The following is a 20,196-nucleotide window of genomic DNA, read 5'->3' on the forward strand; positions in this document are numbered from 1 at the left end:
TATTGAAGCTAGGCACCACCTAACCCCTCTGCCGCAGCACCCAGACATGCTCAGCATATAATACACCATTTTTAATATAGCCATTACTGGCTGTTGGAGCCTCTAAAGGCCTTCTCTACCTGTAACACCTCATTTAGCATTTGCTTTAATGGAATAATCAATGAGGGCCGCCCTGGGCAAAGATCAAGATTATAGGTGCAAGAGATGAGGGCCGGGGAAAATGCCTTTAGCCATTGTCTATTTATATAAGCATAACCCAATAAATGGCAGGGCTTAGCTCGTTTGGCCCCCGCGGCTTAGCGGCATATCTCTCCCCACGGTAAACATAAGCTTTGTGTTCACGTGGCGGATGGTGCATAATGAACATTTTCAGAGTCCAGAAAAACAAATGTATTTGCCAAGGCTCGTTTGTGGGGCTGTTGGTGTATTAAACGGTGGCAGGTGCTAGCTGTGTGTGTGTCTCGTGGCGTCTTGGACACTACTTGTGCTTGTTAATGTTGGATGGTTGAGTGTAAATTCACTCTTTCTGGTCTTTGGTGACGTTCTATTTGCTTCCCACTCATCCGCTTGCAATTTATATCCGTCCCCGACACACAGATTTTCACAAAGTTTAAATGTGTTTTTGTTTGTCATTGGTCAGCTAGCTGCTACTGTAACAAGCACTTGTTAATAAAGAATTTGTCCTCTCAATGTCTTTATGTAACGCGCATCTTGGAAACGACACATTATAGACATACACGTTTAATATCTTTCTCTGGTCTCTATCCTAAGTAATGACATTTGAATGGTTCGTTTTGCGTCACCAAAAAAAACAAGCTTCAAGTGCAACTCCTATTCAATGGCTAAACTATTTATATTGCCATGGTCTTGCTACGTGGTCGGTCATTAAAAACAAATCTCCTGTTCAGCATTCTCAGTTGCCCTTCATAAATCTGTAGTTATTGTATGACACTCCAGGTTTCTATGCTACTCTAGTTCCCTGACTGACTGACTGGCTGGCTGGCTGACTGGCTGGCTGACTGGCTGACTCGCCTGAACTCCAACCCAGTTAGCTGAACTTATTTTCTTGAATTGTGTTTATGTAAGCAAAATGTAAACAAACTGAAAATAATGGCATCTATCACGCTGACACATTTAGAAAAACGTGCCACAGGTTTTAGACTGGATAAGCTTTTGTTTTTGTTTCTATTGATTTTAGTTTTCCTCCCCCAAACTGTTCTGCTCAGTGTTTGCTATTATATAGCCGTGTTGATGAAAACCCAGTGAATGTAAAAACTCCTGAGTTTTAGGCTTGCAGGCCTGATATGGTGTTAATTTGTTGATATGGTGTTAATTTCAAAGAAGGTGCAGTATGACCTGGCCAAAACTACCTCTCTAGCTATGTCCCACCCCATTCCACCTCCATCTGAAGTTAGGACTGAAACTACCTCTCTAGCTACGTCCCACCCCATTCCACCTCCATCTGAAGTTAGGACTGAAACTACCTCTCTAGCTATGTCCCACCCCATTCCACCTCCATCTGAAGTTAGGACTGAAACTACCTCTCTAGCTACGTCCCACCCCATTCCACCTCCATCTGAAGTTAGGACTGAAACTACCTCTCTAGCTACGTCCCACCCCATTCCACCTCCATCTGAAGTTAGGACTGAAACTACCTCTCTAGCTACGTCCCACCCCATTCCACCTCCATCTGAAGTTAGGACTGAAACTACCTCTCTAGCTACGTCCCACCCCATTCCACCTCCATCTGAAGTTAGAACTGAAACTACCTCTCTAGCTACGTCCCGCCCCATTCCACCTCTAATGAAGTTAGGACTGAAACTACCTCTCTAGCTACGTCCCACCCCATTCCACCTCCATCTGAAGTTAGGACTGAAACTACCTCTCTAGCTACGTCCCACCCCATTCCACCTCCATCTGAAGTTAGGACTGAAACTACCTCTCTAGCTACGTCCCACCCCATTCCACCTCTAATGAAGTTAGGACTGAAACTACCTCTCTAGCTACGTCCCACCCCATTCCACCTCCACCTGAAGTTAGGACTGAAACTACCTCTCTAGCTACGTCCCACCCCATTCCACCTCCATCTGAAGTTAGGACTGAAACTACCTCTCTAGCTACGTCCCACCCCGTTCCACCTCCATCTGAAGTTAGGACTGAAACTACCTCTCTAGCTACGTCCCACTCCATTCCACCTCCATCTGAAGTTAGGACTGAAATGACCTCGGTAACAAGCACAGAGGTATCAAGAGAAATTTCTAAAGCTCAGGGGAGAGAGGTGGATAATGGCAAACCTTTCTGTCTGTAATATCCCAATCCATCCAGCCAAAGCCCCTGCTTACCTGGCCCCTCCTATCCCTTTCCATACTCCTTTAACCCTGCCTCCATTTCTGATCCACCTAGCTAAAAGCCTGTACTGTTTTCTGTCCAGGGTGTTTCTGGCCGAGCAGTTTGAGTTCCTTCAGTCTCACCTAGACACCATGATGCCTGCAGCCAAGAAGCCGTTCCTCCAGCAGTTCTACTCACAGGTCAGTCAGTCCACAACTTTATGGATGTATCTGAAATGGCACCTTATTCCCTGCAAAGTTCACTGGGGCGTTGCACAGACCATCATTTGCATGGCAAAGAGGGACTTTGGAATTAATTGCAATTCATCTGATCACTCTTCATAACATTCTGGAGTATATGCAAATTGTCATCATACAAACTGAGGTAGCAGACTTTGTTAAAATTAATTATTGTGTAATTCTCAAATCTTTTGGCCATGACTGTACACATGGCCTTATCAGTGAGGGTGTAAATGGCTGTTGACCACACATGGCCTTATCGGTGAGGGTGTAAATGGCTGTTGACCACACATGGCCTTATCAGTGAGGGTGTAAATGGCTGTTGACCACACATGGCCTTATCAGTGAGGGTGTAAATGGCTGTTCATCACACATTGCCTTATCAGTGAGGGTGTAAATGGCTGTTGACCACACATGGCCTTATCAATGAGGATGTAAATGGCTGTAAATGGCTGTTGACCACACATGGCCTTATCAATGAGGATGTAAATGGCTGTTGACCACACATGGCCTTATCAGTGAGGATGTAAATGGCTGTTGACCACACATGGCCTTATCAGTGAGGGTGTAAATGGCTGTTGACCACACATGGCCTTATCAGTGAGGGTGTAAATGGCTGTTCATCACACATGGCCTTATCAGTGAGGGTGTAAATGGCTGTTGACCACACATGGCCTTATCAATGAGGATGTAAATGGCTGTTGACCACACATGGCCTTATCAATGAGGATGTAAATGGCTGTTGACCACACATGGCCTTATCAGTGAGGGTGTAAATGGCTGTTCATCACACATGGCCTTATCAGTGAGGGTGTAAATGGCTGTTGACCACACATGGCCTTATCAATGAGGATGTAAATGGCTGTTGACCACACATGGCCTTATCAGTGAGGGTGTAAATGGCTGTTGACCACACATGGCCTTATCAGTGAGGATGTAAATGGCTGTTCATCACACATGGCCTTATCAGTGAGGGTGTAAATGGCTGTTGACCACACATGGCCTTATCAATGAGGATGTAAATGGCTGTTGACCACACATGGCCTTATCAGTGAGGGTGTAAATGGCTGTTGACCACACATGGCCTTATCAATGAGGATGTAAATGGCTGTTGACCACACATGGCCTTATCAGTGAGGGTGTAAATGGCTGTTGACCACACATGGCCTTATCAGTGAGGATGTAAATGGCTGTTGACCACACATGGCCTTATCAGTGAGGATGTAAATGGCTGTTCATCACACATGGCCTTATCAGTGAGGGTATAAATGGCTGTTGAGCACAAACCCTTCGGTGTTAGCTTGTTTTTTCAATGTGTGTACCATTACAAAGTCGTGAAGGTTTCACATTTTCTAAAGAACCTCCAAATGAATATCTGTCTTTGTTTATTCCATTGTCCTTGTCATTCTCTTATAGACTGTCTCCACGGCCAGTGAGCTACGTAAACCCATATACTGGGTGGTGGCGGCCAAGGCTTTAGACTACGAACAGATGCTGCTGCTGATGGCTGGAGTTAAGTGGGACATTAGAGAGATAATGTCGCAGCACAACGTGTACGTTGACGTCCTGTTAAAGGTAATGTGGCATGTCTGACTTTTTTGAATATGTGTGGGTGTAATGAATGAAATGGTCAAGGGAATTGTTAGCCTGCAGGTAAGTAAGTGTGTGTGTGTGTGTGGAGGGTCTGTGTATTCCTGTAATTGATTATTTTGTAAGGTTATGTCCGTTAATCATGTCATTGCTGATTTCTCTCTGTATATATTTTCTGTAATAGCCCTAAGGAGCTATAAACTCTACATATAGAATGCTGGAACATAGTGGTGTTGCCACACAGTCATGTCCAATCAGTCTATGTGGAGACCTGACTTACGGCTTGACCTGAAAAAGAGGCCTGTCTCTGTACCAAGATAGATAAATATCATTATTTCTGAAACATTTATTTATATATATATATATACACTGCTCAAAAAAAGGGAACACTTAAACAACACAATGTAACTCCAAGTCAATCACATTTCTGTGAAATCAAACTGTCCACTTAGGAAGCAACACTGATTGACAATAAATGTCACATGCTGTTGTGCAAATGGAATAGACAACAGGTGGAAATTATAGGCAATTAGCAAGACACCCCCAATAAAGGAGTGGTTCTGCAGGTGGTGACCACAGACCACTTCTCAGTTCCTATGCTTCCTGGCTGATGTTTTGGTCAGTTTTGAATGCTGGCGGTGCTTTCACTCTAGTGGTAGCATGAGACTGAGTCTACAACCCACACAAGTGGCTCAGGTAGTGCAGGTCATCCAGGATGGAACATCAATGCGAGCTGTGTCTGTCAGCATAGTGTCCAGTGCATGGAGGCGCTACCAGGAGACAGGCCAGTATATCAGGAGACGTGGAGGAGGCCGCAGGAGGGCAACAACCCAGCAGCAGGACCGCTACCTCCGCCTTTGTGCAAGGAGGAGCAGGAGGAGCACTGCCAGAGCTCTGCAAAATGACCTCCAGCAGGCCACAAATGTGCATGTGTCTTCTCAAACGGTCAGAAACAGACTCCATGAGTGTGGTATGAGGGCCCGACGTCCACAGGTGGGGGTTGTGCTTACAGCCCAACACCGTGCAGGGCGTTTGGCATTTGCCAGAGAACACCAAGATTGGCAAATTCGCCACTGGCGCCCTGTGCTCTTCACAGATGTTCACACTGAGCACATGTGACAGAGTCTGGAGACGCTGTGGAGAACGTTCTGCTGCCTGCAACATCCTCCAGCATGACCGGTTTGGCGGTGGGTCAGTCATGGTGTGGTGTGGCATTTCTTTGGGGGGCCGCACAGCCCTCCATGTGCTTGCCAGGGGTAGCCTGACTGCCATTGGGTACCGAGATGAGATCCTCAGACCCTTTGTGAGACCATATGCTGGTGCTGTTGGCCCTGGGTTCCTCCTAATGCAAGACAATGCTAGACCTCATGTGGCTGGAGTGTGTCAGCAGTACCTGCAAGAGGAAGGCATTGATGCTATGGACTGGCCCGCCCGTTCCCCAGACCTGAATCCAATTGAGCACATCTGGGACATCATGTCTCGCTCCATCCACCAATGCCATGTTGCACCACAGACTGTCCAGGAGTTGGCGGATGCTTTAGTCCAGGTCTGGGAGGAGATACATCAGGAGACCATCCGCCACCTCATCAGGAGCATGCCCAGGCATTGTAGGGAGGTCATACATGCACGTGGAGGCCACACACACTACTGAGACTCATTTTGACATATATATAGTAGGTTTGGACACACCTACTCATTCAAGGGTTTTCTTTCATTTCAATATTTTCTGCATTGTAGAATAATAGTGAAGACATAAACTATGAAATAACATATATTGAATCATGAAGTAACCAAAAAAAGTGTTAAACAAATCAAAATATATTTTAGATTCTTCAAAGTAGCCACCCTTTGCCTTGATGACATCTTTGCACACTCTTGGCATTCTCTCAACCAGCTTTGCCTGGAATGCTTTTGCAACAGTCTTGAAGGAGTTCCCACATATACTGAGCACTTGTTGGCTGCTTTTCTTTCACTCTGCTGTCCAACTTATCCCAAACCATCTCAATTGGGTTGTGAGGACGGGTGATTGTGGAAGCCAAGTCATCTGATGCAGCACTCCATCACTCTCCTTCTTGGTCAAATAGCCCTTACACAGATTGGAGATGGGTTGGGTCATTGTCCTGTTGAAAAATTAATTATAGCCCCACTAAGGGCAAACCAGATGGCATGGCGTATTGCTGCAGAATGGTGTTGTAGCCATGCTGGTTAAGTGTGCCTTAAATTCTAAATAATTCACAGACCGTGTCACCAGCAAAACACCCCTACACTACCTACTCTGCGTCTTACAAAGACAGTGGTTGGGTCCAAAATCACAGAACAGCGCAAACTGTCTCCAACCAGAATAGAAAGAGAAGTGGGAAGCCCCGGTGCACAACTGAGCAAGAGGACAAGTACATTAGTGTCTAGTTTGAGAAACAGACGCCTCAACTGCCAGATTCATTAAATAGTGCCCACAAATCACCAGTCTCAACGTCAATAGTGAAGAGGCGACTCCAGGATGCTTGCCTTCTAGGCAGAGTTGCAAAGAAAAAGCCATATCTCAGACTGGCCAGTAAAGATAAAAGATTAAGATGGGCAAAAGAACACTGATACTAAACAGAGGAACTATATATATATATCACACACACACTCTCTCTCTACCGGTCAAAAGTTTTAGAGCACCTACTCATTAATTTTCTTTATTTCTACTATTTTCTATTTTTCTGTAGAATAATAGTGAAGACATCAAAACTATGAAATAACACACATTGAATCATATAGTCACCCCCAGGAATCTAAATATATTTTATATTTGAGATTCTTCAAATAGCCACCCTTTGCCTTGATGACGGCTTTAAACACTCTTGGCATTCTCTCAACCAGCTTCATGAGGTAGTCACCTGGAATGCATTTCAATTAACAGCTGTGCCTAATTAAAGTTAATTTGTGGAATTTCTTTCCTTAATAATGCATTTGAGCCAATACGTTGTGTTGTGACAAGGTAGGGGGGTATACAGAAGATAGCCCTATTTGGTAAAAGACCAAGTTCATATTATGGCAAGAGAAATAAGTAAAGAGAAATGACCGTCCATCATTACTTTAAGACATGAAGGTCAGTCCATACGGAACATTTCAAGAACTTTTTGCAGTCGCAATAACCATCACGCGCTACGATGACACTGGCTCTCATGAGAACCACCACAGGAAAGGAAGACCCAGAGTTACCTCTGCTGCAGAGGATAAGTTCATTAGATTTATCAGCCGCGGAAATTGCAGCCAAAGTAAATCCTTCACAGAATTCAAGTAACAGACACACCTCAACATCAACTGTTCAGTGGAGACTGTGTGAATCAGGCCTTCATGGTCGAATTGCTGCAAAGAAACCACTACTAAAGGAAACTAAGAAGAAGAAGAGACTTGCTTGGGCCAAGAAACACGAGCAATGGACATTAGACCAGTGGAAGTTTGTCCTTTGGTCTGGAGTCCAAATTGGAGATTTTTGGTTCCAACAGCCGTGTGAGTGAACGGATTATCTCTGCATGTGTATTTCCCACCGTAAATCATGGAGGAGGGGGTGTTATGGTGTGGGGGTGCTTTGCTGGTCACACTGAAGCACCCCCAAATCATCACCGATCCTCCACCAAATTTCACAGTGGGTGCGAGACCTGGAGAGGCCAACAAGCCACAGTGTCTCACACCCACTGTGAAATTTGGTGGAGGATCGGTTATGATCTGGGGGATGCTTTAGCAAGGCTGGAATCGGGCAGATTTGTCTTTGTGAAGGACGCATGAATCAAGCCACGTACAAGGTTGTCCTGGAAGAAAACTTGCTTCCTTCTGCTCTGACAATGTTCCCCAACTCTGTTCCCCAATATATAATTGTGTGTGTGTGTGTATATATATATATATTTGCACAATTGGTATTCTCGCAACCAGCAATACTTGCACAATTGGTGGCTGACTAAATACTTTTTTGCCCCACTGTGTGTGTATGTGTGTGTGTATATATATATATATATCTCAGTGCCTTCTACACCTGCATTGCTTGCTGTTTGGGGTTTTAGGCTGGGTTTCTGGACAGCACTTTGAGATATCAGCTGATGTACGAAGGGCTATATAAATAAATTTGATTTGATTTGATTTGCCTTGCGAAAGTATTCGGCCCCCTTGAACTTTGCGACCTTTTGCCACATTTCAGGCTTCAAACATAAAGATATAAAACTGTATTTTTTTGTGAAGAATCAACAACAAGTGGGACACAATCATGAAGTGGAACGACATTTATTGGATATTTCAAACTTTTTTAACAAATCAAAAACTTAAAAATTGGGCGTGCAAAATTATTCAGCCCCCTTAAGTTAATACTTTGTAGCGCCACCTTTTGCCGCGATATATATACAGTGTATACATATATACATATACATACAGTGGGGCAAAAAAGTATTTAGTCAGCCACCAATTGTGCAAGTTCTCCCACATAAAAAGATGAGAGAGGCCTGTAATTTTCATCATAGGTACACTTCAACTATGACAGACAAAATGAAGGATTTTTAACAAATTTATTTGCAAATTATGGTGGAAAATAAGTATTTGGTCAATAATAAAAGTTTATCTCAATACTTTGTTATATACAAGGGTAGCCTTCCACAAGCTTCCCACAATAAGTTGGGTGAATTTTCCCATTCCTCAGTTACACCAGCTAACTGGAAAGACCCATCTGGCTTTTTTATGGCTGTTTTGGAGCAGTGGCTTCGTCCATGCTGAGCAGCCTTTCAGGTTATGTCGATATAGGACTCGTTTCACTGTGGATATAGTTTCCTCCAGCATCTTCACAAGGTCCTTTGCTGTTCTGGGATTGATTTGCTCTTTTCGCACCAAAGTACGTTCATCTCTAGGAGGCGGAACACGTCTCCTTCCTGAGTGGTATGATGGCTGCGTGGTCCCATGGTGTTTATACTTGCGTACTATTGTTTGTACAGATGAACGTGGTATCTTCAGGTGTTTGGAAATTGCTCCCAATGATGAACCAGACTTGTGGAGGTCTACAATTTTTTTTCTGATGTCTTGACTGGTTTCTTTTGATTTTCCCATGATGTCAAGCAAAGAGGCACTGAGTTTAAAGGTAGGCCTTGAAATACATCTACAGTTACACCTCCAATTGACTCAAATTATGTCAATTAGCCTATCAGAAGCTTCTAAAGCCATGACATCATTTTCTGGAATTGTCCAAGCTGTTTAAAAGCACAGTCAACTTAGTGTATGTAAACTTCTGACCCGCAGTGACACAGTGCACTATAAGTGAAACAATCTGTCTGTTAACAATTGTTGGAAAAATGACTTGTGTCATGCACAAAGTAGATATCCTAACCGACTGGCCAAAACTATAGTTTGTTAACAAGAAATTTGTGGAGTGGTTGAAAAACGAGTTTTAATGACTCCAACCTAAGTGTATCTAAACTTCAGACTTCAACTGTTGCAAGCAGTATACGGGCAGGTTGCCCGGTTGGACAGCTGTATATCTGTACCAGAGTATTTCATATTTAGTGATGTTCTCCTGGGTGCCACAGTAGAGTACACATATAGTACCTCATGGGAAGTCAGCTAGTCACCAAATGACCCACACAGCTATCTCTCTCCTTCTCCCTGTGAACATTTTAAATACACTGCAGGAAGAAAAATACCCCAAATACTTTAGGAGTGTGTTTGGCGATTTATTCTGCAAGAAGGTTAGGACCAAGATGCTATGTGTCTTTTCAGATTGCCTATTGGGAATGTATTTGACGTGCGGGGAGGTCATTTTTTAAAACACATTTTTCCTGTCACTCTGGGAAGCACAACGTCCTCGACAACTTTCCATCTCTTTCAACATGTCAAGATCTTTGTCTTAGGTTTCCTCCTCTTTTTCTCCGAGTCACTTTGAGAGGTCTTTCGATATAAATTATTTGCAAGCTAGTGTTTGAAAAATTCAAACAACGAAAAAGATTTGGGGAATTTAAGGCAGATTGGGGAAGCTAAGTTTGAGGTTTGTTAAGGAAAGGTGAGCCTCTTCATCCCTTACTGTATCTATCTTCAGGCTTAAAGGTGTCTCTCAAATATCAATTGAGTATTCATGCATTACGCTTATCCCATCATGCAATTTGCATGGAGACGCGTCCCATTGCGTGGCAGGATTAGCATGGAGCCGGAGCATATGGAGAGAAAGGGATCTAGTGTAGAGGAACAGATGGGTGTTTTACAGTGGAATTGTGATCGTGGCCCTTATTTGCGAGCCTGAAACCAAGAAAATCCCTCAAATATGCATGAGCATGTCTGCCTGAGCAGCCATAGCTTTAAATCCTGAACCGTTCCGAGCAAACCACCTCACCGCCGCCAATTCTTGGGAGTTTTCACTCAGGCTCACCTTTCTGGATCCGTGGGTCGGCTGTCTGGAAGACGGCTCTTTGGAAGCATTATTAAGCCGCTCTAAGCCAATCTCATTTAAATAAAGGTGTGTGTGACAGATATTTCAACCAGATATTAGGTAGGAAAGCGTTAATGTTTTTATTTCAAGAGGATAAGTGTCAGGTTCTAACGTCTGCTGGTCATCCAATATATTTCTGAGATAGACGTTGTTCAGTATGGGTTATGATTGACAGGTTATTGATACAGGGTTGTATTGCATAGGAGATGATGTTATATCGTGTAGAATGTTGTGTTCATGAGTTTCTGTTGAATATTAGCGTCCAAAATTGGCTTATATTTGCATTCAATTGTTGCACAGGCACTGATATTGTCTCATTTACCAACCAGGTTATTCAAATGTGATGGCACAACATTTTTGTTTGAGAAGACATTTGACAATCATTCATTACTTTCAAGCTGTCAACATAATGAGGGAGAAAACGTCTTTTTAGGTTTATGACATGTAATTTGATTTATTCTTGGAAATTATGCCACTCAGATGCAATACCTTAGTGTGCACAACCTCTCTCCTGTGCTCTGCATTTAGCTGGGTTTGGTTTAGGTGCACAGCGAATCAGTCACCCAAATTGAGAAGGCATCTGGCACAGTGAAGTGAATGAGGAAAATGTTTTGAAAGATTGCTGGCCTTTTTCTGACTTCCTAGTCTGTACGTTTGACTCGACAACAAACATGGTGTAAGAACACAGTGATGTATGTAGGTTTTGGCGTGGGGAGAACATCGGAGCGATCCATCTTTGTCTAAAAATCATCTTGTCTCTTTTTGGGGTGAAATGAAAGAGAAGAGAAAAGGGCCTGACCAGCTGAATCAACAAGTCCTGATGTCTCCGCTGCTCATGTTGGAATGGAGCGTGGCCGGCAGCCATCTTGTATGGCAAGAGTTGCTGGGACATCTGTGGGGCAGGGGGAGAATGTGAGGGCTGAAAGGTTACATGGATGTCTGCTCTGCTGTGTTAATGAGAACGCATGTCGACCAATGTTATTCACCAACTCTGCAGTAGAATCTGTTGAACTGGCCCTTAGCTCATCCACACACAAAATACATTTCAGCCACACCCCACACACATTGCGGACAGGTGTATAAAATCGAGCACACAGCCATGCAATCTCCATAGACAAACATTGGCAGTAGAATGGACCATACTGAAGAGCTCGGTGACTTTCAACATGGCACCGTCATAGGATGCCACCTTTCCAACAAGTCTGTTAAAATGTTTGCCTTCTAGAGCTGCCCAGGTCAAGTGCTGTTATTGTGAAGTGGAAACGTCTAGGAGCAACAACGGCTCAGCTGCGAAGTGGTAGGCCACACAAGCTCACAGAACGAGAGTGCTGAAGTGCGTAGTGCGTAAGAATCGTCTGTCCTCGGTTGCAACAGTCACTTCCGAGTTCCAAAACTGCCTCTGGAAACAACGTCAGCACAAGAACTGTTCGTTGGGAGCTTCATGAAATGGGTTTCCATGGCCGAGCAGCCGCACATAAGCATAAGATCACCAGGCGCAATGCCAAGCGTTGGCTGGAGTGGTGTAAAGCTTGCACATTTTGGAATCTGGAGCAGTGGAAACGCGTTCTCTGGCGTGATGAATCACTCTTCAACATCTGGCAGTCTGACGGACAAATCTGTCAAGTTTGGTAGAGGAGGAATAATGGTCAGAGGCTTTTTTTCATGGTTCGGGCTAGGCCCCTTAGTTCCAGTGAAGCGAGATCTTATCACAACAGCATACAATGACATTCTAGACGATTCTGTGCTTCCAACTTTGTGGCAACAGTTTGGGGAAGGCCCTTTCCTGTTTCAACATGACAATGCCCCCGTGCACAAAGTGAGGTCCATACAGAAATGGTTTGTTGAGACCGGTGTGGAAGAACTTGATTGGCCTGCAGAGTCCTGACCTCAACCCCATCGAACACCTTTGGGATGAATTAGAACGCTGACTGCGAGCTAGGCCTAATCGCCCAACATCAGTGCCCAACCTCATTAATGCTCTTGTGGCTGAATGGAGTCCCCCGCAGGAATGTTCCAACATCTAGTGGAAAACCTTCTCAGAAGAGTAGAGGCTGTTATAGCACCAAAGGGGGGACCAACTCAATATTAATTCCCAGGATTTTGGAATGAGATGTAGTGTACCTCTGCTGAATTAATTTGTAGCGCTAACATGACACTTTGGGGATTTTGAGAAGTCTTGAAACCCCCAATTTATTTATAAAATATGTATCACTGGACTAAAAACATGAATAAAAAAACTAACCAATGTTATGTTTTTTTTGTTCCTCAGGAGTTTGAAGAGTTTAACAAGAGGCTGGGTGATGTGTCCAGACATGTCCGCGTCCCTCTGCCTGTGTCTAATGTCCTGTGGGAACACTGCATCCGTCTGGCCAACAGGACGCTGGTGGAAGGGTGAATTGTTTACTTGCATATACAAAATACTTGGGCTGATTTTGTAGTTAAAAATATGAATGTTTCAGCAGATATCATTGGAGAGGTGAGTAGGCTTCAGAAGATAGAGAAACAACTCCTACCTGCTTACTTTGATTTACAAAATACTTTTATTGGTTTCTATACGTTTTTCAGCAAATATATTGCAGCATTCATTGAGGGGCTGAGTGGTGCCTTATTGTTCGTTGAGGGGCTGAGTGGTGCCTTATCGTTCGTTGAGGGGCTGAGTGGTGCCTTATCGTTTGTTGAGGGGCTGAGTGGTGCCTTATCGTTCGTTGAGGGGCTGAGTGGTGCCTTATCGTTCATTGAGGGGCTGAGTGGTGCCTTATCGTTCATTGAGGGGCTGAGTGGTGCCTTATCGTTCATTGAGGGGCTGAGTGGTGCCTTATCGTTCATTGAGGGGCTGAGTGGTGCCTTATCGTTCATTGAGGGACTGAGTGGTGCCTTATCGTTCGTTGAGGGGCTGAGTGGTGCCTTATCATTCGTTGAGGGGCTGAGTGGTGCCTTATCGTTCATTGGGGGGCTGAGTGGTGCCTTATCGTTCATTGAGGGGCTGAGTGGTGCCTTATCGTTCATTGAGGGGCTGGGTGGGTGCCTTATCGTTCATTGAGTGGCTGGGTGGGTGCCTTATCGTTCATTGAGGGGCTGGGTGGGTGCCTTTTCGTTCATTGAGGGGCTGAGTGGTTGCCTTATCGTTCATTGAGGGGCTGAGTGGTGCCTTTTCGTTCATTGAGGGGCTGAGTGGTGCCCTATCGTTCATTGAGGGGCTGAGTGGGTACCTTATCGTCCATTGAGGGGCTGAGTGGGTGCCTTATCGTTCATTGAGGGGCTGAGTGGGTGCCTTTTCGTTCCTTGAGGGGCTGAGTGGGTGCCTTATCGTTCATTGAGGGGCTGAGTGGGTGCCTTTTCGTTCATTGAGGGGCTGAGTGGGTGCCTTTTCGTTCATTGAGGGGCTGAGTGGTGCCTTATCATTCATATTATTCCCGTAAAGTTGTCAATATGGCTCTCTGTATCCATATATAGTTTACGTGATAGTGTATTTTAAAAGTACGAATTTTATTAGACTTTTTTATTTTATTGTAATTTTTTATGAGCAGCAAAAAGCTGCTGACTAGTTGTAATGCCAGCAAATATCTTATGATAAGCACGGCAGGAAAAATAAAATGTGTGAACACAAACCTACTGCTCATTCAATGATGGTTATAGTGATAGTTCATCACTCAGGGACATGCTAATATGCACCTGTGGATTTACTGCCGGTGGATTGGAGAGGTGTGGAAATTTTTGCTGCCTCGTTCATCTCTTATTTTGACGTCTTTTGCCTTTTTGGTTGATGGCCCTGTTCTCTCATCCTGGGGTACACTCGTAAATATGAGCCCTGTTCGCGTGTCATATGCCAAATACCTCAGGTGAGTTATTAAACAAGGCAGGCTTGGAGCCCCTGTCCTCTCCTGCAGTAAGGTACGACCACGAGCTGCTTTTCTCTTCTTTACTCCCCCTCCTCTTTTTCTTCTCGGGCGTTGAACATCCTCTTGTTGGAACATCTGCTTGTCATAAATAAACACAAAACTAAACGTTTGAGTGCCGCAAAGAAACACGCAGATTGCCTACTAGATAAGCACGGGAGACTTGAGCGTTCCTAGCTTTTCTCCAGCTTTCTCTCATTCTCCTGAGACAACTCCTCTTCAGTCCTGTCATCCCTTCCATATGGTAGCAACAAGCTGACTCTTTGTGCCTCCTCCTCCCCAACACTCCATCCCAGGACTGTTATATGTTCTGTTATAGAGACCCCACAGGGAACATGTCTGACACAAGGCTGGCCTGAGTCCCCTCTAAACACTTGACACATTCTAAATGGCTCCCATAACAACCATCTCCCTTGCAAGTCAGTCAAAGGTTTGGGGCCTGAAAGGGACTAATGCATTTTTTTCCTGAAATCAGCACTTGTACCCGCTTTCTCTGTCCAATGCATTATTTATGGTGTGTGCGTGACCATGCGTGTGTGCAAGCATGTGTGAAGTAGATGTACTGGTAGGCAGGGTTTTATACGGCCAGGTGAGACATCCTCTTTAGGCCAGAGAGACATGGCATTAATGGGGGCGATGTGGGGAAATAAAAAGATGTCATAACGTCTCTGACCATCTTGTGATGAAGTGGGAAAAAGACGAGGGACAAGCACAACCTCCTATGAGAGTGTTACATAGTGCGGGACTGGTAGGGAACTGGGTAGTGTGTTCTTTGCATCCAGGTTGATTGTGCTGAGCTGGACTGTAAGGCAGCCCAATTCTGATCTTTTTGACAGTAGTTGTTTTTTTGACCAATCACATCAGATCTTTTCACATCAGAACTTTTTCAGTGCACATCTGATTAGACTAAAGACCGATTAGTGAAAAAAATATATTAGAATTGGGCTGCATGTGTAAACACAGCCTACGTTTGGAAGTTTAGAGTTGAGAAGGCCAGGGCTAGGGTTAGTTAGTGTTTTAACTAAATCCAGGACTAGGGTTAGTTAGTGTTTTAACTAAATCCAGGACTAGGGTTAGTTAGGGTTTTAACTAAATCCAGGACTAGGGTTAGTTAGTGTTTTAACTAAATCCAGGACTAGGGTTAGTTAGTGTTTTAACTAAATCCAGGACTAGGGTTAGTTAGGGTTTTAACTAAATCCAGGACTAGGGTTAGTTAGTGTTTTAACTAAATCCAGGACTAGGGTTAGTTAGGGTTTTAACTAAATCCAGGACTAGGGTTAGTTATGGTTTTAAGTTCTAAATCCAGGACTAGGGTTAGTTATGGTTTTAACTCAATCCAGGGCTAGGGTTAGTTAGGGTTTTACGTTCAAAATTCAGGGCTAGGGTTAGTTAGGGTTTGATATTCTAAGGCTAGGGTTAGTTAGGGTTTAATGTTGTAAGGCTAGGGTTAGTTAGGGTTTAATGTTGTAAGGCTAGGGTTAGTTAGGGTTAATGTCCTAAGACTAGGGTTAGTTAGGGTTTAATGTTCTAAGGCTAGGGTTAGTTAGGGTTTTACGTTTTATGTCCAGGGCTAGTGTTAGTCAGGTTTTGAAAAGGAATCACAGTACAGGAAAACCAGGGTTATGGTTTTGGGAAAAGATGCCCAATGCTGTACAACAACTAACTGTACAGGGTTCTCTTCATTCTCTGCTTGACACATCATCATAGACAAGGCCTGTGTATCAGTATTAGACCTGTGGAGTTCCTTCACACATCGTCATAGACATGGCCTGTGTATCAGTATTAGACCTGTGGAGTTCCTTCACACACCGTCATAGACATGGCCTGTGTATCAGTATTAGACCTGTGGAGTTGCTTCACACATCGTCATAGACATGGCCTGTGTATCAGTATTAGACCTGTGGAGTTCCTTCACACATCGTCATAGACATGGCCTGTGTGTCAGTATTAGACCTGTGGAGTTCCTTCACAAGTGTCTGCCTCTCAACTCTGTCTTTCCCTCTCAGCTTCCCTCCCAGACTGGGTTTAGTCTCTGGGATTCCCCTCTCTGTTTATCCCCAAGTTCCTGGACTGACTCTGTGTGCATCCCAAATGGCACCTTGTTCCCTTAATAGTGCACTACTTTCAAAAGTAGTGCAGTATAAAGGGAATAGGGTGCCATTTTGGGAGGCAACCTGAGAGTCACGCTACTGTGTCTCGTCAACTCCCTCCCTCCACCACTATGATAGAGTGGCCAGGCTAATCTGTCTGTTTGTTTTGCTCACTCACTTGTTTGCTGTGTTTATCTTCATTTCCACCCCCATCTGGACTCCTCAGAGAGGAGATGGAGTCTGACTCACTGTCTCACCCCGGGGGACTGACAACCTCAGAGAGAGAGAGAGGGGGGAAAGAGATGGAGGGTTAATGAAGATAGGAGGGAGGCAGGAAAAGAAGGATGGGGAGAGAGAGAGAGAGGTATAGATGTAAGGAGAGCGAGAGAGACATGTGAAGAGAGAGGGAGGAGCCATAGAGAGTTAGAAGAAAAGAGATAGGAAGGGGGAGAAAGATTGGAGGGAGGGAAAGAAAGACGGTGAGAAAGAGAGGGAGGTAGGGAGAGAGGGAGACATGAGGAGAGGTCTCTCTGGTAGTATGTCTCTTTCCCAGAAAGCATTTACGCCTCTGTCAAGACCAGAGCAAACATGGATGTCAGCAGCCACTGATCTGGTGGATGTGGTTCTGCTACACACACTTCCACTCTCAAATCCAGACCCCCACACACTGTGAAGATAAAGTTTGTAAGGTATATGAATATAAAAATGTTACTTGTTGACCTTTTTTGGGACTAAAACTGAGAACCCTTGAACTGTCTGTGACAAAATATGCTTTGAAGAAAACTGTCTGAGCAGAATTAAGATTGAACCCTTTTGGCTTATTTGCTCTCTGTCGATATCAGATTTTCTGTTTGACATTTTAGTTCTTCGTTCATGTTCCTTTGGCACTAAGAATACAAATCCCATGTTTTTAGATCGTTGCTCTGGATTCTGAACTTCTGTCAACAAAAACTAAACGAATACTGAACTACTGTTCGACAGAAATAATACAGAAGTCATCAAAGTCAACTTCTCTCCTGTTCTGTCCTGTAGCTATGGTAACGTGAAGAAGTGCAGTAACGAAGGGCGGGCCCTGATGCAGCTGGACTTCCAGCAGTTCCTGATGAAGCTTGAGAAGCTGACGGACATGAGGCCCATCCCTGACAAGGACTTTGTGGAGACCTACATCAAAGCCTACTACCTGACTGAGAATGACATGGAGCAGTTCATCAAGAACCACAGGGTGAGGAACAGTATAATGATAATTATTCACTCAGTCTGTTCAATGTGCTAATGAGATTTCTACTGGGGTAGCTCAACCTGTTTACCAGCAATGTGTAGCACAAATCTTATGATGTGCTTGCCTATGGCATCACTGGTATCCAAAACGTGTGCAGTGAAAACGTAATAGTTAACCACAGTTAAATTAGCCAGTTGTTACAATAGGCAGACACTTTCTCCTCAGTCATGTGAAGCAAGCTGTGAGGTAAAACTAAATGCTGTCTGGGACTAAATGCTGTCTGGGACTAAATGCTGTCTGGGACTAAATGTCGTCTGAGAATAAATGCTGTCTGGCCATAATGTGTGTCCGTCTGTCTGTCCCACCAGGAGTACTCCATGAAGCAGCTGGCCAACCTGGTGAACGTGTGTCTGGGCTCTCACATCAACAAGAAGGCCCGGCAGAAACTCCTGGCGGCTATCGACGACATCGACAGACCAAAGAGATAGACAGACAGACGTGGTTATTGTATTTAAGGTGGCTCCTAAACCTGTGGCGGTTTTAGAATGCCCTAGGGTTGTGCAATCCCAGTAACTTTCCCAAAATACCCAGGGTTTTCAGAAATCCTCTTTGGACGATTGCCGATATATCTTTATTAGTCCTGATTTTAGGAATCTTCCTAATGGATTTCTGGAAAACCTGGGAATTTTTAAAACGTTACTAGAATTTTGCAACCCTAGAATGCTGAAAAACACACCCGGAACAGAAAGGAAGCAATGAAACAAGAACTTCTGCTAACAAACAAGCTCATACAGGAATGTTACAGTTATTTGACACTTAGTCAGAACATATATGCTACTCTTGTGTATGTCCCTCATTTTGATGTCCTATATGCTTACAGTTCCGCTGCGTTTTCTAGGTTTCCACGGAGATGCTCCGTTTTCCTGTTCATCGTGAATACAGTATACATGTATATGAGGAAGGAATCTTGTTTTTACGATAAATGACTTGAAATGCTGAATGATACTCCATGACGTCTGAATCGACTGGCAGACAGTTATCTTTTTCTCCTACTGTATGTCTATAGCATAATGTAGTTCTTTCTGCCCGTCTGCAAACCGCTCATGAGCAACGCCGGCCCTGGAGAAAAACTGAATCATTTAATATTTTCTTTTTGACTTGTATGACTATTAAGCGACTGAAATAGCGCTGAGTTGAGAAAACGTTCCATTTTCCATTTAAATCCAGGAAAAGTTCATTTTTCCTGGTATCACATGTATGCAGAAACACAGTTTGTGAAAAAGCATGGGATGTTTGATGAAATAGTTTCCTTTAGGGTTACACCTATGGAGACATCCAGTCTCTAGTGCCCTTCAAGTATCCATTAATGAGGATGACGGCACTATGTTTGTTCTGTTGTTCCAGTAGTGTAGGGTGAACGCGCCATAGACACTGATCTAGGGTCAGTTTTGCATCTCCACCACTAATGGTAAAGGTAGGATTGGGGGGAGGGGAAACTGATCCTAGAGCTGTACCTAAGGGAACCTCGGAGCTTGTTCGTCCAGGACTATAACTACCTGTGCTTTGTTACGTCCATAAATGATTTATCCTGATCTAATGTTGATTCTGAACATATTGAATGGTTAGTTATAGATGATGCACTAGGTCTAATGTGGGTTTAGATGATATCTTGCACGTCCTGCACTCGTTTCTTTCCAAGTCATATATGTAAAAGGGTTTTTATTGTCCAAACAAACAGCGTCCATCATTGTCACTGTATCTGTAAAAATATACGTTTTTGATATCGCAACTGATTCCATTATGTTTTCATGCATAACTTTCCCAAAATAATGCTGTAAATGTTAATGTGTAAAATGTTGTTTTTATTTATTGTCAATTTGGATTCAGGATGATTTCTATATGATAAGTACTGGAAGTGTTCTATCATCTGTTTGCTGGCGGTACCCTGTATCTTGTTGTCAACTGTAAAAGAATATTTAAAAAGACACAATTAGACTACATATTATAAAACTCCAGTGCACTATTGTGAAAATAAATCGTTAAATGTTGGCGCTGTAGACTAAAGTAAGATGATTATACAGTAACACAATAAACACACTAACATTTAAACCCAGCCTTGCTCACTTTGTCTGACTCCTCCTTGTTCTGCAGACGGATGGATGGATGGATGGATGGATGGATGGATGGATGGATGGATGGAAACAGTGCTGTGAAAATAAGCATTTGCTCCCTTTCTGATGTGATCTGTTTTTGCATATTTTTGACCCTGAATGTGATCAGATCTTAAACCTAATATTAGATAAAGGAAATCTGAGTGAACAAATAACCCATAAAAGATATACTTATTTTATTTATTTAATAAACCACGTTATGCAACACCCAATGCCCCTGTGTG

At 43.8% G+C, this 20,196-nt stretch overlaps 1 protein-coding gene across 1 annotated transcript in view; it reads left to right on the forward strand.

Annotated features, from left to right (window-relative positions):
- Positions 1–19,849, forward strand: part of vps50 (VPS50 subunit of EARP/GARPII complex) — a 202,050-nt gene extending 182,201 nt beyond the window's left edge. Inside the window, exons 24-28 of the mRNA XM_031788900.1 lie at positions 2,432–2,528; positions 3,984–4,142; positions 12,866–12,987; positions 17,615–17,804; positions 18,170–19,849. Coding sequence (XP_031644760.1) covers positions 2,432–2,528; positions 3,984–4,142; positions 12,866–12,987; positions 17,615–17,804; positions 18,170–18,289 — 688 coding nt within the window. The 3' untranslated portion in view covers positions 18,290–19,849. The remainder of the gene's footprint in view (positions 1–2,431; positions 2,529–3,983; positions 4,143–12,865; positions 12,988–17,614; positions 17,805–18,169) is intronic.
- The last annotated feature ends 347 nt before the right edge of the window (positions 19,850–20,196 follow it).

Source organism: Oncorhynchus kisutch, linkage group LG14 (genome assembly GCF_002021735.2).
Source record: "Oncorhynchus kisutch isolate 150728-3 linkage group LG14, Okis_V2, whole genome shotgun sequence".
In the NCBI taxonomy this organism is placed as follows: domain Eukaryota; kingdom Metazoa; phylum Chordata; class Actinopteri; order Salmoniformes; family Salmonidae; genus Oncorhynchus; species Oncorhynchus kisutch.